The sequence below is a fragment of the Micropterus salmoides genome, unplaced genomic scaffold (genome assembly GCF_014851395.1).
Source record: "Micropterus salmoides isolate LMB-PRFRI ecotype aquatic unplaced genomic scaffold, ASM1485139v1 Ms_hic_scaffold_13, whole genome shotgun sequence".
NCBI classification, from domain to species: Eukaryota; Metazoa; Chordata; class Actinopteri; order Centrarchiformes; family Centrarchidae; genus Micropterus; species Micropterus salmoides.
This window is the reverse complement of record NW_024040374.1, coordinates 27208465-27222609: the sequence shown is the minus strand read 5'-3', so window position 1 is coordinate 27222609 and position 14145 is coordinate 27208465. Positions and strand designations below refer to the sequence as shown.

The following is a 14145-nucleotide window of genomic DNA, read 5'->3' as shown; positions in this document are numbered from 1 at the left end:
TATTGTAGTGTGGACCTAAAGTCTACATAGACCAGGAGCCCTTAGGTGTCTGTGCAGTTTTCCCATTGATACCTGATAATGATTAGAGGCCCTCTGAAGGTCACACACCTGTTCTTCCACTGTTTTTAGCTTTTGAATTTACCTTTTCAGAAAGACAAATCAATAATCAGCTCACTAATTAACACATTATATCTCATTGGTTTACTCCATACAAAAACACAAGTGTAAGAACAACAAGTCACTGTTTTACAGGCTTATGAGCCAAACTTTTTGTGGACAGCAGCAGTAACTTTCTGTAGTCTCAACTGTTGCCTGGCAACTACTCCCAGCCAAGAAATAGTCCGGTTGAGACCCCCCCCCCCCCCAATCAAAAAAACGCAACCCAACCTAAAGTGTAAAAACGACAAATCTTGTGCAAAGCTGACAGTCTCTTAGCTGTGGCTTCATATTTACTGTACAGACATCAGGACTTTAGAGTGGTATCAATCTTCTCATCTCACTCGTGGCAGGAAGGCAAAAAAGTGTATTTCCCAAAATGTCAAACTATTCCTTTAACAGTAGGAATAGTTTGTTAAAATGTTTGTAATTCTCATGTGTCGTGTGTCGCTGTACAGAATTCATTATATATCTAAAACATACCGCTAGCTGTCAGGGTTACTTTTTTTCACTCTATGGAGAAGTATTTTCATTCAGAGCAAATTAACATAAATAATCTAAAGCACAATGTGAAAGCGTCTGTTAATGCCTTTTTTTTGTCTCAGTGTTGTGGTAATGTAAACACACACACAAACAAGTACAACCACTGAAAATGTCGAGAAGACCACATTTACACATGGCATAGAAGGACAAACACTTTTTTAGGATGTGGAGCTACCAGCTCTTGAAACGACCGCGTGGCATTCTTTTTCCTGGCATACCTTTTGTAGGGATAGAAACATGTGCAGTAGATATGAGAGCAGGAGTCTGAAAGCTTTTGTCAACATGACTTGAAAAATTGATGTGCACCTGTACAGCTGTGAGAGCCCAGCTGGCGAATGAGCAGGTGAATAGTCATACTAACTTATGTATGCTGTCGTGGTGCTTTTACCTGTCAGGGTCAAAGTCGCTGCACGTTTATTTTTATCACAAACCTGCTGCAAGCTATTGGACTTCTGAGGGAGAAGCCACACCACCTGTGTCTCTGCAGAGTACACATACATGCTATGGCATGTATTAATCATGAAACATGTCAGACATTTTGTTGACTTAACCCTGTTTTTGCAGTCTATGACAGCATCTCTGTGCTATCATGATGCCTTTTTACTGTGTCTTCTCTCTAAGAGCTTTTTACACATGGAAAAGATGTGCTTTCTATTTTTATTGTTTATTTTTCACCATTATGAACATATGCACGCACACACACACACACACACGCATGTTGTTACTATCTCCTCATCTGATGCTGATTCTAGCTGATTAACTCAGGTTGACCTTTTCCCCTACCCAGCTGCTCCTGTCAGTCCGTGCTCAGCTTCCTCAATGCATTATTCTACAACATAACACTGGTCTGTGTCATATGCCAGGTTTCGTACTCCAGTATTGGCACAACTCCTTCACACTAATCTTCCGCTTGTATAAGCAAAGAGTAACCAGCGGTTTTGATTTACAGCTTTCTGCGCGCAAGCAATTACAGAGCCAGCTCTCCAAAAGGAATAGGCCACCCCTCGCTCTCTCTTTCAGGCTTCTGGGAGAACAATCTTCCTACTGACGTTAAATTTGGAATCAGCAAGAGGACCTTATGTGTGCTCGCCTCCCAGAAAAAATTGAAATGGACATTGCTGCTCATTCATAAAAATCTAAGTAGCATTCTTGCAAATATTCAGCCGGCACTGATGCTTTGCAGACATCAAAACAATTTTGTTTGCTTTAGTTGGTATTCTCTGTGGCATAACAGTGGGTAATGAAATGTGATTCTTATATAATTCCCATTTGTTCTCTCTCACTTACATCTTAGATGCCATTTGTTATTTGACACAGTTAACTAAGTTTGTGTTACAGTTTGTTTGCTTCATCCTGCGACAGCAAAAATTAAGCCAGACCAGATAATAATGTTATGCTCTAATCTGTTAGAGGTTTCTGTTATTTCTCGTCACACCAGGTTTAAATCAGAAATATTTGAATATTATTGCACAGAATTTCATGAAGTCTATTCGACATTTATTATTCATTATATGACATATAAATATAAAGGCAATTTCAATTCTTATCATTTACATCACATATGTCTATGCAGTTTTTGCTTTTCAAATATGGTTTTATTAATATGATTTCATTTTTTGAAACTGAAATTTTTGCATCCACAGCTATACATGCAAAATACAGTCACAGTCTGCACAAGTGCTGTTTGGGTGAGTGACATGAACGCAACAGTAAAGTAAATAGAAAGAAGTATCAGATGGAACATTAAAACTGTTGAAATTGAAATAAAAACTGTGGTAAAGAGACATGAGACACTGAGAGTTAAAGTATAGAAAGGACAAGTTGAATTCTTTTTAGGTTCAGTAGAAAGTGTGTTTGTGTATATGTGTGTGCTCTTGTACTGTACATCTGTGTTGTGAGGATTTAAGTTTTAGACTGAAAGTGACGACATTGTGGCCAGTCCTGACATCCCGGAGGTGAAGACTGAGTCTAGGCCGACTTTAGCCCTTGAACCTGACGCAACTTTTGACGAAACGCAATTTCATCTGGCATGGTGCTGCGTTGGCCAGTCTAGTACTACTACGGTCCATAAAGAAAAATAAAATTATTGCTGCCGTGATGACTTTCCAACATTGTGAAATCCTGTCTCTGAGTATTATAAAAGAGTGTGCAGTGTTTTTGCATCTGATACGCCTTTAAATCTCATGGATTTACTACTCAAACGTGACTTTCTGGAGCATATTTGATATTTCACCCTGAAGCAAATCACTTCGTTTTAATGCAGGCTGCAGACTGCCTGCTTAGTTAAGGTTATTGTTAGTTATGGGTAAGGGCTGGGGTTAAGGTCATTGTGCTAGAGTTTACATTATGTCAGTGAGGGTCCTCACAAAACTAATTATATCCAAACACCATGAAATTCTGCATTAAAACATAAAAGTTTACAGTAGCTGGCTTTACTGATTACCAAATATTTTGCTAGAAAGGAGCAGCTAATCATTCACCTGGTAAACTATATGGTCAACATAGATTGCTACATCACACATTGTTTAAGATCCTGTTGTGAGATTTAATACCGTAAGTCTGGCATGGTGATTGGAGGAAACACAAGAGAGCATGTTCATGTTAAATCCTTCAAGTTTGCTGCACTGCAATCTGAGCCCAACCAGCCCCACTAATATGCAGGGTAGGCCTGTCTAAGCACATCAGATCTGTTGTGGGGAGTTAACAAGGAGGCCCAGATGAGTGTCAAAATAGTGTGCTCATCAAGCGCCAGAGCAGCAGTGCTGCTTTTGTGGAGGCTGCAGAAGAGTCGACCACTGTGAACTCTACATCACACTAACCTCTGTTGTATTTCTAGTAATCAAACACATCCCCATCCCTCCTCCTGAGAAATAGCACAATTTCAAGTTTGTGCTTTATTTATGTGCCATCAGAACTTAAGTCTGTCACTGGATAACATGATGGTAGCACTTCACATTACAGCTTGTTAAAAACATGGTAGTAGAGGGGCAATAGTTTGATAATAGTGGTAATAATTAGTAATGCCATGTGTTATGGCCTGGCTCAAATGACCACAACAAAATGGAGACACAGCAAGGGAAACCAGTTAACGTAAAGTATTTTATTAACCAAATTAAACCAAATTAGACCACATTAAAATAACAACGTAAATCTACACAACATGTGGTGTGGAAATCAGTAAGTCAGTGTTGTGTGAGGTGACTGAGTGAAAGCGATGGGTGTTGTAAGGTGCACAACAGAAACATCAGAATAAACTCAGAAAAGCTTAACCAAACCAAGACGTGATGTGCCTGTGGGAAGGAGCGGAGAGAAGGATTAGTCTGCAGGCAGGACTAAAGTACCCTAGAACACGCTGGGCGCCACAGGTCTTCCACATCACCCCAATCAGCCACCTGCGGAGTAAACAGAGCTACAGGCTAGTAACAAATAAACCCCAAGATGACACCATGGGTCATCACACCATGTAATTACCACAGTAATAACCAGGTAATAGCTGCAATGTATTAGAGTCATGATGATCGCCTGGAAACACTTGTGGTAGTTTCTGTGTAATAACCATGAATCAGGGCTGCAAAATACTGCCTTTTTCTAATTTTTTCCAATATCAATTTGTATTCACCTCCTTCATAGACCAAGAATGATAGTTTTGGCCAACGGGTTGTAGCAGGTGGGCTTAAAATTAGCACTGATATTCTGGTAACATGCACAAGGAAAAAACACAAAGAATGCAAGCAAAAGAGGAAACAGTGTCAGCTTTTGCAGGCACAGGAGATCATTGTCTTCCCCTTCTACAAATTGTAAAATGTAATTGGTGTACCTGATTTAGAGACTTTGTAACCAATTGACACAGTTGTTGGTAATGCCCCACACCCAAAACTCAAAACAAGTTATTCAGTGGAGATCTTTTTGTATTTTATTACGATTGTGACGGTCAAATATGTATTGTCCTGCAGTTAATTTGTTGAGGAGAAAAGTGTACACAGTGCTGATGCACTATACTAGTTATCCACAGGATGACCAATTAAGTAACCAAGCTAATATTTTTTTTTCACATTAAGCAGTGACATTTTTGTCCCAATTAAACTCTAATGCACTTACCTCCATTAAAGCTTCACCTCTTTTTCATCTGATTCAGTCTGGTGTGATAAGATTTATGTTGAAATTAAAAAGCTCTTCGTGTCTGATTCGTCCACATGCCGTGAAATGATAATGTGCAGCCTAATAAATAAAATATTGAAAGCCTCCCCATTTGACATACACTTACCACTATGATAAACTTCCCCAGTTGTGCTGTGCTGCGTCAAGAGGTGTGCTAACTGAGGTAACGTCTTTTCAGATGGATTCAAGGAGGGAGAGCTACTCAGCTGTCACTAGGCTGCCTTCTGGCAGTGCCAGAACTTCTGGGACCAAAGATGTGTGACTCACTTACAGTCATTGTTCCACCTCAATTAACAGTCAGCCAGTGAAGTGCACTGAAGCTGTCTCTTTGTTTGTGTCCATGTTGGAAAGTGAAATGTGCATTTGTTGATGCTGTCTAGAAAAATTAAATGAACTGGGCTGTTGAGCGGTTTGGTACCTCTAAGGCAAGAGGTTGTGACCACATTACATGCACTTTAGAGTTCATGTGTACGTTATAAAACTCCATGTCACACATGTGTTTTTGGGTTGTGATGTAACATTAATGGAGTAAGACTGGAGACCTTCACTCGGTACCTAGTGTTTGAAACCTGGCTTGGGACATGGGTTTGATTGCGTGTGGTAGGGTTGCATTCTGTTGTGACAAGACTTGTGACTGTGTGTCAGTTTGCCCTTTTTGACCAAATAGTTACAGATACTATGAAAAGCCATCTGAGAACATTCATTCCACTTATTGGTCAGAAGGGTCAAGGAGCGAGAAAGTAAACACCGGTCCCGAAGAAGGTCCTAGTTCCTAGGTCCTAGCTTGTCCACGTTTAGGTTAAGCCTGCAGAGTACGCCTTGTAGTTGGGTGAGATTAAGGTCGGATTAGGTTCCCACAAGTAACGACTTTGGAATTTGTTTGTGACCAGACTGACGGTGCATTCCATTTACCTCGGAAGTTGAAACTTTCTGGAAATCTGATTTAAGGGGGCGTTGCAGTTGAAATTTCCGACTTGGAACTCGGAAATTCTGACTTCCCATGTCAAATGAAATGCAGCATGAGACCACTTCCTCTAAAGGGTCTTAGTGCAGTTGTTTTGCTCCATACCCTTTTGCATATTCCTGTTTGCATTGCCACCGCATCTAAAGAACAGTGTAGATTAGGCAAATGAGGCCGATGACCGAGTCCGATAATGAGATTCCCCACACATTTAGAATGTCAGTGTTTTAGAAAACTGAATAAAAACTAAATGAACTTACATGATTATATACAAGCAGTAATGTTTCTGTTTTTTTGTGAAATGCTGAAACATGCTGCAAAGATGTGGGTAGTTGTTTTCACTTTTAAAATTCTTCCTGTTTTCTCAAGTGTCCCAACACAGCATGCGTGTTTGTATTTAAATTTGGAGCAGGTACAGAATGGCGTCAAGAGGAGGGCATCGTGTTACTGTCACTTCACTACCACGACAGCAGAAAGGCTGCTGCATTGCACACATTGGTCTGTTTGTATTTTTACTCTGTGTCAAATAGCTTGCTCTCTGTGTAATAAGTTGTCATGTCCATACAAAACAGATGGGCATTATTGAAGTCTGCTGACAGTTTAGCTGAAGCTGTTTGAGATGTTGCTGAGATGGATCCTTCCACATGAGTGCCCTAAGGAGGCCTTACTTCACACTGTGCCAGTCAAGCCATGCCGTGACACTCCTATCTCTCAACAGGCAGAGCATTGCGGATGGCACTCGCTGTCACAACATGGCAGAATGATAGGCTCTCACTGCTCGCTCCCAAGTCTCCCACTGATCATGGCGTCTGCTGAACAATGGCAGAGAATGCAGACTCTAGACCGCCCTGGTGGGCTCTCAGCTCCCTGAGAGTATGATAGGGTTGGTGACCTTTCATCGGCTCCCCTTATGAAGCTCATACTCTGGAGGCATCTCAAGAGGCGGCCTCACCATTTCAATTTGTCATCCCTACAGGAGCACTCATCGTCCCTTACACCTTAACTCTGTGTATCTACGTATGAGGGATTTCAGCAGTGAATATACATTATCATCAAATAGCTATGTACATATTTCATGTCAGTGTGTGTGTGTGTGTGTGTGTGTGTGTGTGTGTGTGTGTGTGTGTGTGTGTATATATATATAGCCATTTAGGAGGCTTTGCACTCTATATTATACTATAACATTGTGTTATATTGTTGTTTGTCCTACTATAGTGACAGGAAAGTCTTTTATGCTTTGGCTAACACAACACTGAGACTCTTTGATTTAAGCTTCTCTTAAGGAGGAACACATTTTCCATCTGTCATGAACACATGTAAGAAGGTACGTGTAGTGCCACGTTTTCAGTGCTGATTTGTCATAAGGAAAATGAATGGTCAGCTACTGCTATGTTGTTAATGACACATTTTAACAAAACAAATGTGCAGTTTGCCAATATAAAATCCAGATTGTGAGATGAAATGTCATGTTTTTCTCTTTGACGGTGATAGTTAGCTGAGGAATGTTGACGTCACATGCTACCAGCTTCTGCTTCTGTCACAGGTATGACACTGGAATGTTAGCTAGCCTCTTTTGTGTCTTATAAAAGGTCAAAGCTGGAGGCAGCTATTCTTTCCAGTGGATACTTTACCCTTCAGGGCTCTGCCGCCACAAGTGTGCGATTGTGTGTTTCTGCAGCTTGGAGCTGCCAGGACTGCATCAAGATGACACTCCAGCTCTGTAATTATAGGGCTCGGTGGTTTTTAACTTTTCCCTCTCTCTTTGTTTTATATGCTGCTATCCTCTTTGATTGCTTTGTTGCTGCATGGAACAGGGATGTTGCCACAGTGCCGGTGGCGCCCATTGACCTTAAGGTCAATCTGGCAGCAGGTTCTGAGTTTTGACAGGGGCAGCCAACTGTGGAGAGAGGAGCATGCCTTTGGGCGCTCAACGTGTTCCGTCAATGTTTGTTAGTCAAATAAACTGCATAGTATCACCCCTTTGTCTTTTATTAACAGGGAGAACCAATGACAAATTTAGCTTGAGCCAGGAATCTGTGACAGTCAGTATAACGTGCCTCTTTACATCATAAAGTCCAAGTTACAATGCTAAAAGGCTTACCATCAACTGCTGTCATTGCACATTATCCCTCTTCCCAATAACATGTGCAAGCTTACAGCACACACACACAAACACACACAGCAGAGAACAGTTACAGTTTCCCGTCTCTGGGATTGATGACATCGACATACTGTAAGCGATGGACAGTTTCAACTGTGCAGTATTTCACCTCCTGAAGCAGGAGGGGTCACAAGTGCATGAAAACCTCATTACAAGGATGAGTCAGGGATGTGTGTGGTGAGAGACTGGCCTGTAGTACTGCAGGAGGTGAAAGAAACAATTAGTTTCTGCTGTGTGAGAGCTACAAAACACACATTTCCCTCTTTTGTAAAGATAGCCTGCAGAAGTGCCACGATCGGTAACTCTCGGGGACTTTTATTTTTTCACACAGTAGCCCAGAAAAGGATTTTTTAGTTGCATCAGTGAGTAATACGCCCTACTTTATATGATGTTGTTACATCATACTAGAAATATTACATACTTTTTTTCTGAAACCGTTTTTTTAGGGGATTACACAACTGTGAATTTTGAAACATGGACCTAATGTTTAACTACATTGTCTTCGGGTTGTCTTGGTGGTAAAACCAAAGAGTGTGCATGCCTTATACTGTACATACGACTGCTACCTGACTTATTCTATGTTTTGACATCTCTTCCTGCATTTTAAGTCTGTCTGTAATTTCTCTATAGAATGTCACTTTGAAGAGACAAAATGGAAAAGGATTTACTCTCTCTTTAGGCCTAACAAATAAAAGCACTGCTGTGAATATATTTTTTTTGTGTGTTATATTTGTAGCAGCTTTGGTGCAAAGTGAGTTTGTTTTTGAGCAGTGCATGACCTTTTAATATTCCAAATGACACAGTAGGACTGTTGCACATGTGCTAATTCAGTCATGATATCTGATCTGTTGATCAAGTTACATTTTGGGAATTTTTACAAATGGTGTTCTCCATTTTTAGTTTTTCCTTTAATATGTTATGTACATTATCAGCCGATAGAGATTTTAACCAGATAAATACCAAATATCAGTATCGGCTTAAAAATTTAAGTTCTGTATCAATGTTTCCTTTTCAGTTCGTTTAATAAAAAAAAACTGTTCAAACATTAGAAGCCACAGAAGAAATATCATAGCTGTGGTATTATCAAGAGAAACTACTTTGAGACTGATTTTAGTAGAAATGTTGAAATAGAAATGTTTTTATTTCAGCTTCAAAAGCCACATGAGTTTTCCTTCCACACGTCTAAACTGTTCCCGCATCCTCAGATAACGTTAGTGTGTTTGATATTTCATTCTTTTGCAGTCTGACTCTCTTAGGATGTACTGTGATGTGAATAGTTTCATTTTTGTGGATTAAAGACAACTGTCCAATTTCACAGTAATACCACAGATCTAAAGAAACACTCAGGTCACATTCAGGTTGGGCCAGATCCACCTATGCAAAAAAATAAACATGCCAACACAAGTCAGGTTTCCATCCACATGTAGCGCAAATATTAACCAAATGTTTAGGTTACATCCTCATCGCTCCACACAGATCGGCTGTTTTTGTCTCTCCAGTGAAAGCTGGAGTGGCAAATAAGTCACATGCTTCATTTTAGTCTATAATAAAGTATAATTTATTTGCTTCGTCTGTAGCAGACTTGTTTTGTTAAACACGGAAACTTTTTTACCTGAGCCAACATTTCCAGCATTTTTTAATTGGCTATATTTTTCTATGCACATATTGAACACGCGGCTCGATGGAGACGAGCTGTTCCTGTAAATGCACCTGGCCAATGCATCTTCATTTTGTTACAAATATGACTGCACATTGTGTTAATGATAGTAAAATTTAAATGATTAAGGAATACATGTGGACACCGTTGTTGTTAGTATTATTGCCATAGTTGCTCATTTTTATAAAGTTTGCATATTAATTTAAAAAGAAGCATGTAATACCTTGATTTAATTAATAGTGGGAATACCAGACCCGGTAGTATAATTTCAGGACATATGTGTTACACATGTATCCTACTTTATATGGTGTGGGTAGAAACATTGTTTAATAAATATTCACTTGTTAAAGGCAAAGGTTGTCATGCAACTTTAATTTGAAGGAGCAAAAAAGAATCTGATATGCCGATATAAGATAAGTAGAATGAAAAGTTTCCAATATGTGTATAACACACTTTATCTACAAACGGAAAGATAGTTCAAAACAGCTAGAGGTCTCGCCATGTTCCACAGAGACATTGTTTAATCATATTTAATGTGCCTTATCTTGAACTATTTTAGGAAGAGAATTGATACCCTCAATTGCATGACTGTATTGAGACTGAGGGATTGTTAAATGTGACTGTTGTGCCTGATAGTGCAGAGACAAGATGACTAAAAGCTGGGGGAAGATTAGTGAATGCGTTAGTGGTGACTGGGAATCCTTCCATAGTCATAGGGTAAGTGCTGAAATTGATGGAAATGGACAGTCAAGCCAACCATCGAGAGCGTCTGCTTTGTATGAATAAGGAGCAGGAAAAAGTTGAGCGAGAAATATCCAAGGTCTTAGATGAGTCTGAAAAGATGCAGAACTTCTCCCTCTTTAGGGGTTTTCCCCAAGCTTGCTTAAAAAAAAATCCCCCCACCCTTGTGGTTTGAAATGCAAAGTTAACAGTTTTACTCAGCCCCCCAAGGCTTGTATAGTCTCTCCTAATCTTTTTTAATGTGTCAAAAGGCTTTCTTGAGAGTCTCTGTGAAATTTCACACTTAAGTTGTTTGCAAAGTCAGTCTGAATTACAGTGTAGAGTGAGGCTTAACTTTTCTGAAGGCGTTAGGGAAAACTTTCTTAAAACGGTGTGTGTTTTGTTTGTGTATTGAGGGGGTGTTAGAGACAGCAAGACAGTATATATTCAGACTGATGCTATATGTTATGTTAAAAAAGACAAAGTATTCTAATATAGGTGTGCGTGTATGCAAACCATGTCATTGTTAAGAGGTTAAATTGCATCAAAATGAACTTTACTGCAAAGTACTGTGTGTGTTTAATTGGATCACATATATTATTAATTAAGATCATCCATTGTGATGATATGATTATTGTTTTACAATATTGCGCTGTCCAAATCAGTTTCAAACTGAAATATTAGTTAAAATGGCTTAATATGGTACGCAGTAATAACAACATAATATGTCCAAATGAAAAATATCTTGTTATAACGTGAAAAGGATATTCTTAAAACATGAAACGTTTCACGTAATAACGAGAAACTGTGCAAATATTCTTGTTTGAGATGGCGGTAGTAATACACTGCCATAACACATTGATACTGGAAACATTTTCTTATTAATACTGTAATATTGACTTCTGCCATATCACTCAGCTTCTAGTTAAGATATTATCACACATACAGTAGCATACAGTAAATAACTAGTAATTTATTATTGAAGCTGTGATTATTTAGTAATTAAGTAATGCATTAATAATACTTTCAACTAAAGTATATACATTTTGACTGATAAAAATAGAGAAGAGTGTCTCATTCTTCCTAATTGAGGCAATGTACTTAATAGCCACATAAACATATTGCTCCTGAACGAGAAAGTAACATTATCATTATTTATCATCTCAGATCACACTCATTAACATGGACAGGTCAAAGGCATGCAGCAACTAAAGAGACAGCTTCGTTAATATGGAAATCTTTTCCACTACACAGACATTTTTGTTCAGATTGTATGCATTTGATTAGTTTCATCACCCTCAGAAAGGGGTGAATCCATTCTCTTAATGTAATTTGTGGAAAATGTACCATGACAGTGTAATTATTTTGAGGGGGCCAATTTGCATTTCCAGTGCTCTGCTAACTAAATGCTACTGTAGGTTCTAAGGCCTTAAAGATAAATTAATAATCTAGAGTATTTAAAACCCATGAAACATTTAAATTAAGTAATTTCACTTCCTAAAGGGCATAGTGGAGATTTTTCCACACACATGCAGACAGAAACCCTTTTTAAATAAACATCAGCACTAATCACTGAGACAGAAATCAGAGTGAGAGGAGAAAATATTTTCTGGAGCTTTTTAATGGTTCCTTAGGGGCTCCCCTCTGACTTAGATTAGATGGGATTTAGACAAAGTTGATGCAGGGTTAGGGTTAGGGTTAGGGTGTACTTCACCAAAACTTGGAATTCGTGTTATCTCAGTTCATTATTAGGATCACAGACTTAAATTTTACTGTATACTTTTTCACTGCGAGAATTACAACACACGTTTTTATTCAATTTAAGTAAGGGATTACAAAGGAGTGTACCAGTGCAGCAAAACATGGCTATTTGGGGCATTGCTGTGCAGCAGGCTTTGATCAACTTTTAAGGGAAATCGATTGGAATTGTTGCTCTGCCCCAATTTAGAAGACATCTCATCAAACTGAGTTGCAAAGGGTCTAAAGACTACAAGTGTTCGTTTTTGTTCCCCTAGTGCTGCAAATTTAGTAATTGACTCTGATTTTTGGCTTCAGGCAGTAACCTAATAAGGCCATCCAAGGTTAATGATAGACCCTTTTTAGACTGGCTGAACGTCTGACACCGATATGTAGTGGTAGTGAAAAACAATTATTACTTACATGAGAGACACTCAGGGCAAAAGCCTCTGACATCTGAGTGAAACGTTGTTATTCTGTGTTATTTGCTGCTATATTTTGTTATAGTTTAGCCTGTTCAACAAATGCCACAGTTGCTCAGACAGAGAGAATCCCAGCAGTGGGTTGTGTTGCTGCTTTACAACCATCTCTTCCCAGGAACACTACCACCACAAATCTCAGTGATTTAACATCTTTCCCTTCCAAACAGCTGGAGTCAGCACAAGTGTCATGTGCCATTGCCAATCTTCTGTCATGGCGTCCTTTGCCAAACAATTTATTGCTTCCCCTCCTGCTTTATTAGCCATAGATTATGGGTGGTCGTGGACAGTGTAGAGCCTCTGCTGTCGAGGTAGCCTTGTAATTGACTCTGAAGAGGCAGGGTAGATAATCATTTGAGCGTAAACCACAGTATCAGTAAATAGCTGTTGAACACAACTCTTGTATTTCCATCATTCAGCAGGATTTCATTTATCAAAGTTTTCAGTTCATCCAGTTATCATTACTTGCTAGTTACAAGGCTTTTTAGCCATGCTAGCAGCATGTCTGTTGGTCAGTCCACTGCTTTGCTCCAGGCTGAAATATCTAAACAACTATTTGATGGATATCCATGAAATGTTTTACACACATTCATGGTCTCCATTCATGGTAAGATGAATGCTGCTGTCTTTGGTGGTTTTCACTTGTCCTGTGAAATATCTCAACATCTGCAGGATGAATTGGCACAACATTTGGTGCAGACACGCATAGTTCCCAGATGATGCATCCAAAAAGACTTTGGTCATTGTCTAATTATTGCATCTCTACAAGGTTGACGTGTGATTTTGAGTAAAATGTCTCAACAACTTTTGGATGGGATGTAGTTCAGTTTGTCTTTCATTGAGCAGTAGAGCAAATTATTTTCTACTATTTTTCAGAACTCTGGATCCTCTGCAGCCTCGACCCCCAACGCTCCTGTGACTGGTTACAAGCGCATGGTCATTCCAACCCAGCCACCTCTGACTGCCACCAAGAAGTCTACACCCAAACCTCAGGCTCCTGGGGGAGTCTCGTCTGGTTCCCCTTCCTCTGTCAGCCCGGTGGCCAAGCCTCTAAGCCACAATGCTCCTCAGCCTGTCCCGGCCTCTTACGCTACAGCCTCAACCCCTAGCCAGCCCACCTTCAACGTCCAGGTGAGGTCGGCCCAGCCCGGTCCCCAGCATCAGGCTCCAGGTGGCCACCATTTTGGTCAGCAACCCATTCGCAGCCCTTCACAGGTGCACTATATGCCTGCCCAGCCCAAAGGTCCCGACTTTGCCTATGGACCACCACAGCCTGGCTTCTCCCCAATGGCTCAGGGTGCATATCAAGAACAGCACCATCCAGGAGTACACCAAGTAGGTGGCTTAAGCTCCAGGAGACCTGAGCCGGCTCCTGCGCAAGCATACCAACCTCCAGGCCCCAAGAAGACCTACATCACAGATGTACCACCAAGCTTGCCTCCTTGCACTTCTGGACCAGCTGTTCCACCAAAGGTAAGAATGTTTTTCATCATATGTACAACATACTTGATCTGTTGCCCAAAGTTTTTGTTATTGTAAACATAGTTGAAAAAACATTTATCCATCTATCCTT

At 39.9% G+C, this 14145-nt stretch overlaps 1 protein-coding gene across 2 annotated transcripts in view; it reads left to right on the top strand.

Moving 5' to 3' along the window:
• LOC119901159 (LIM domain containing preferred translocation partner in lipoma) overlaps positions 1 to 14145 on the top strand; it is a 146499-nt gene that overhangs the window by 74858 nt on the left and 57496 nt on the right. For both annotated transcript variants that reach the window (XM_038716677.1, XM_038716678.1), the window contains one exon: positions 13449 to 14045. In XM_038716677.1, coding sequence (XP_038572605.1) covers positions 13449 to 14045 — 597 coding nt within the window. The remainder of the gene's footprint in view (positions 1 to 13448; positions 14046 to 14145) is intronic.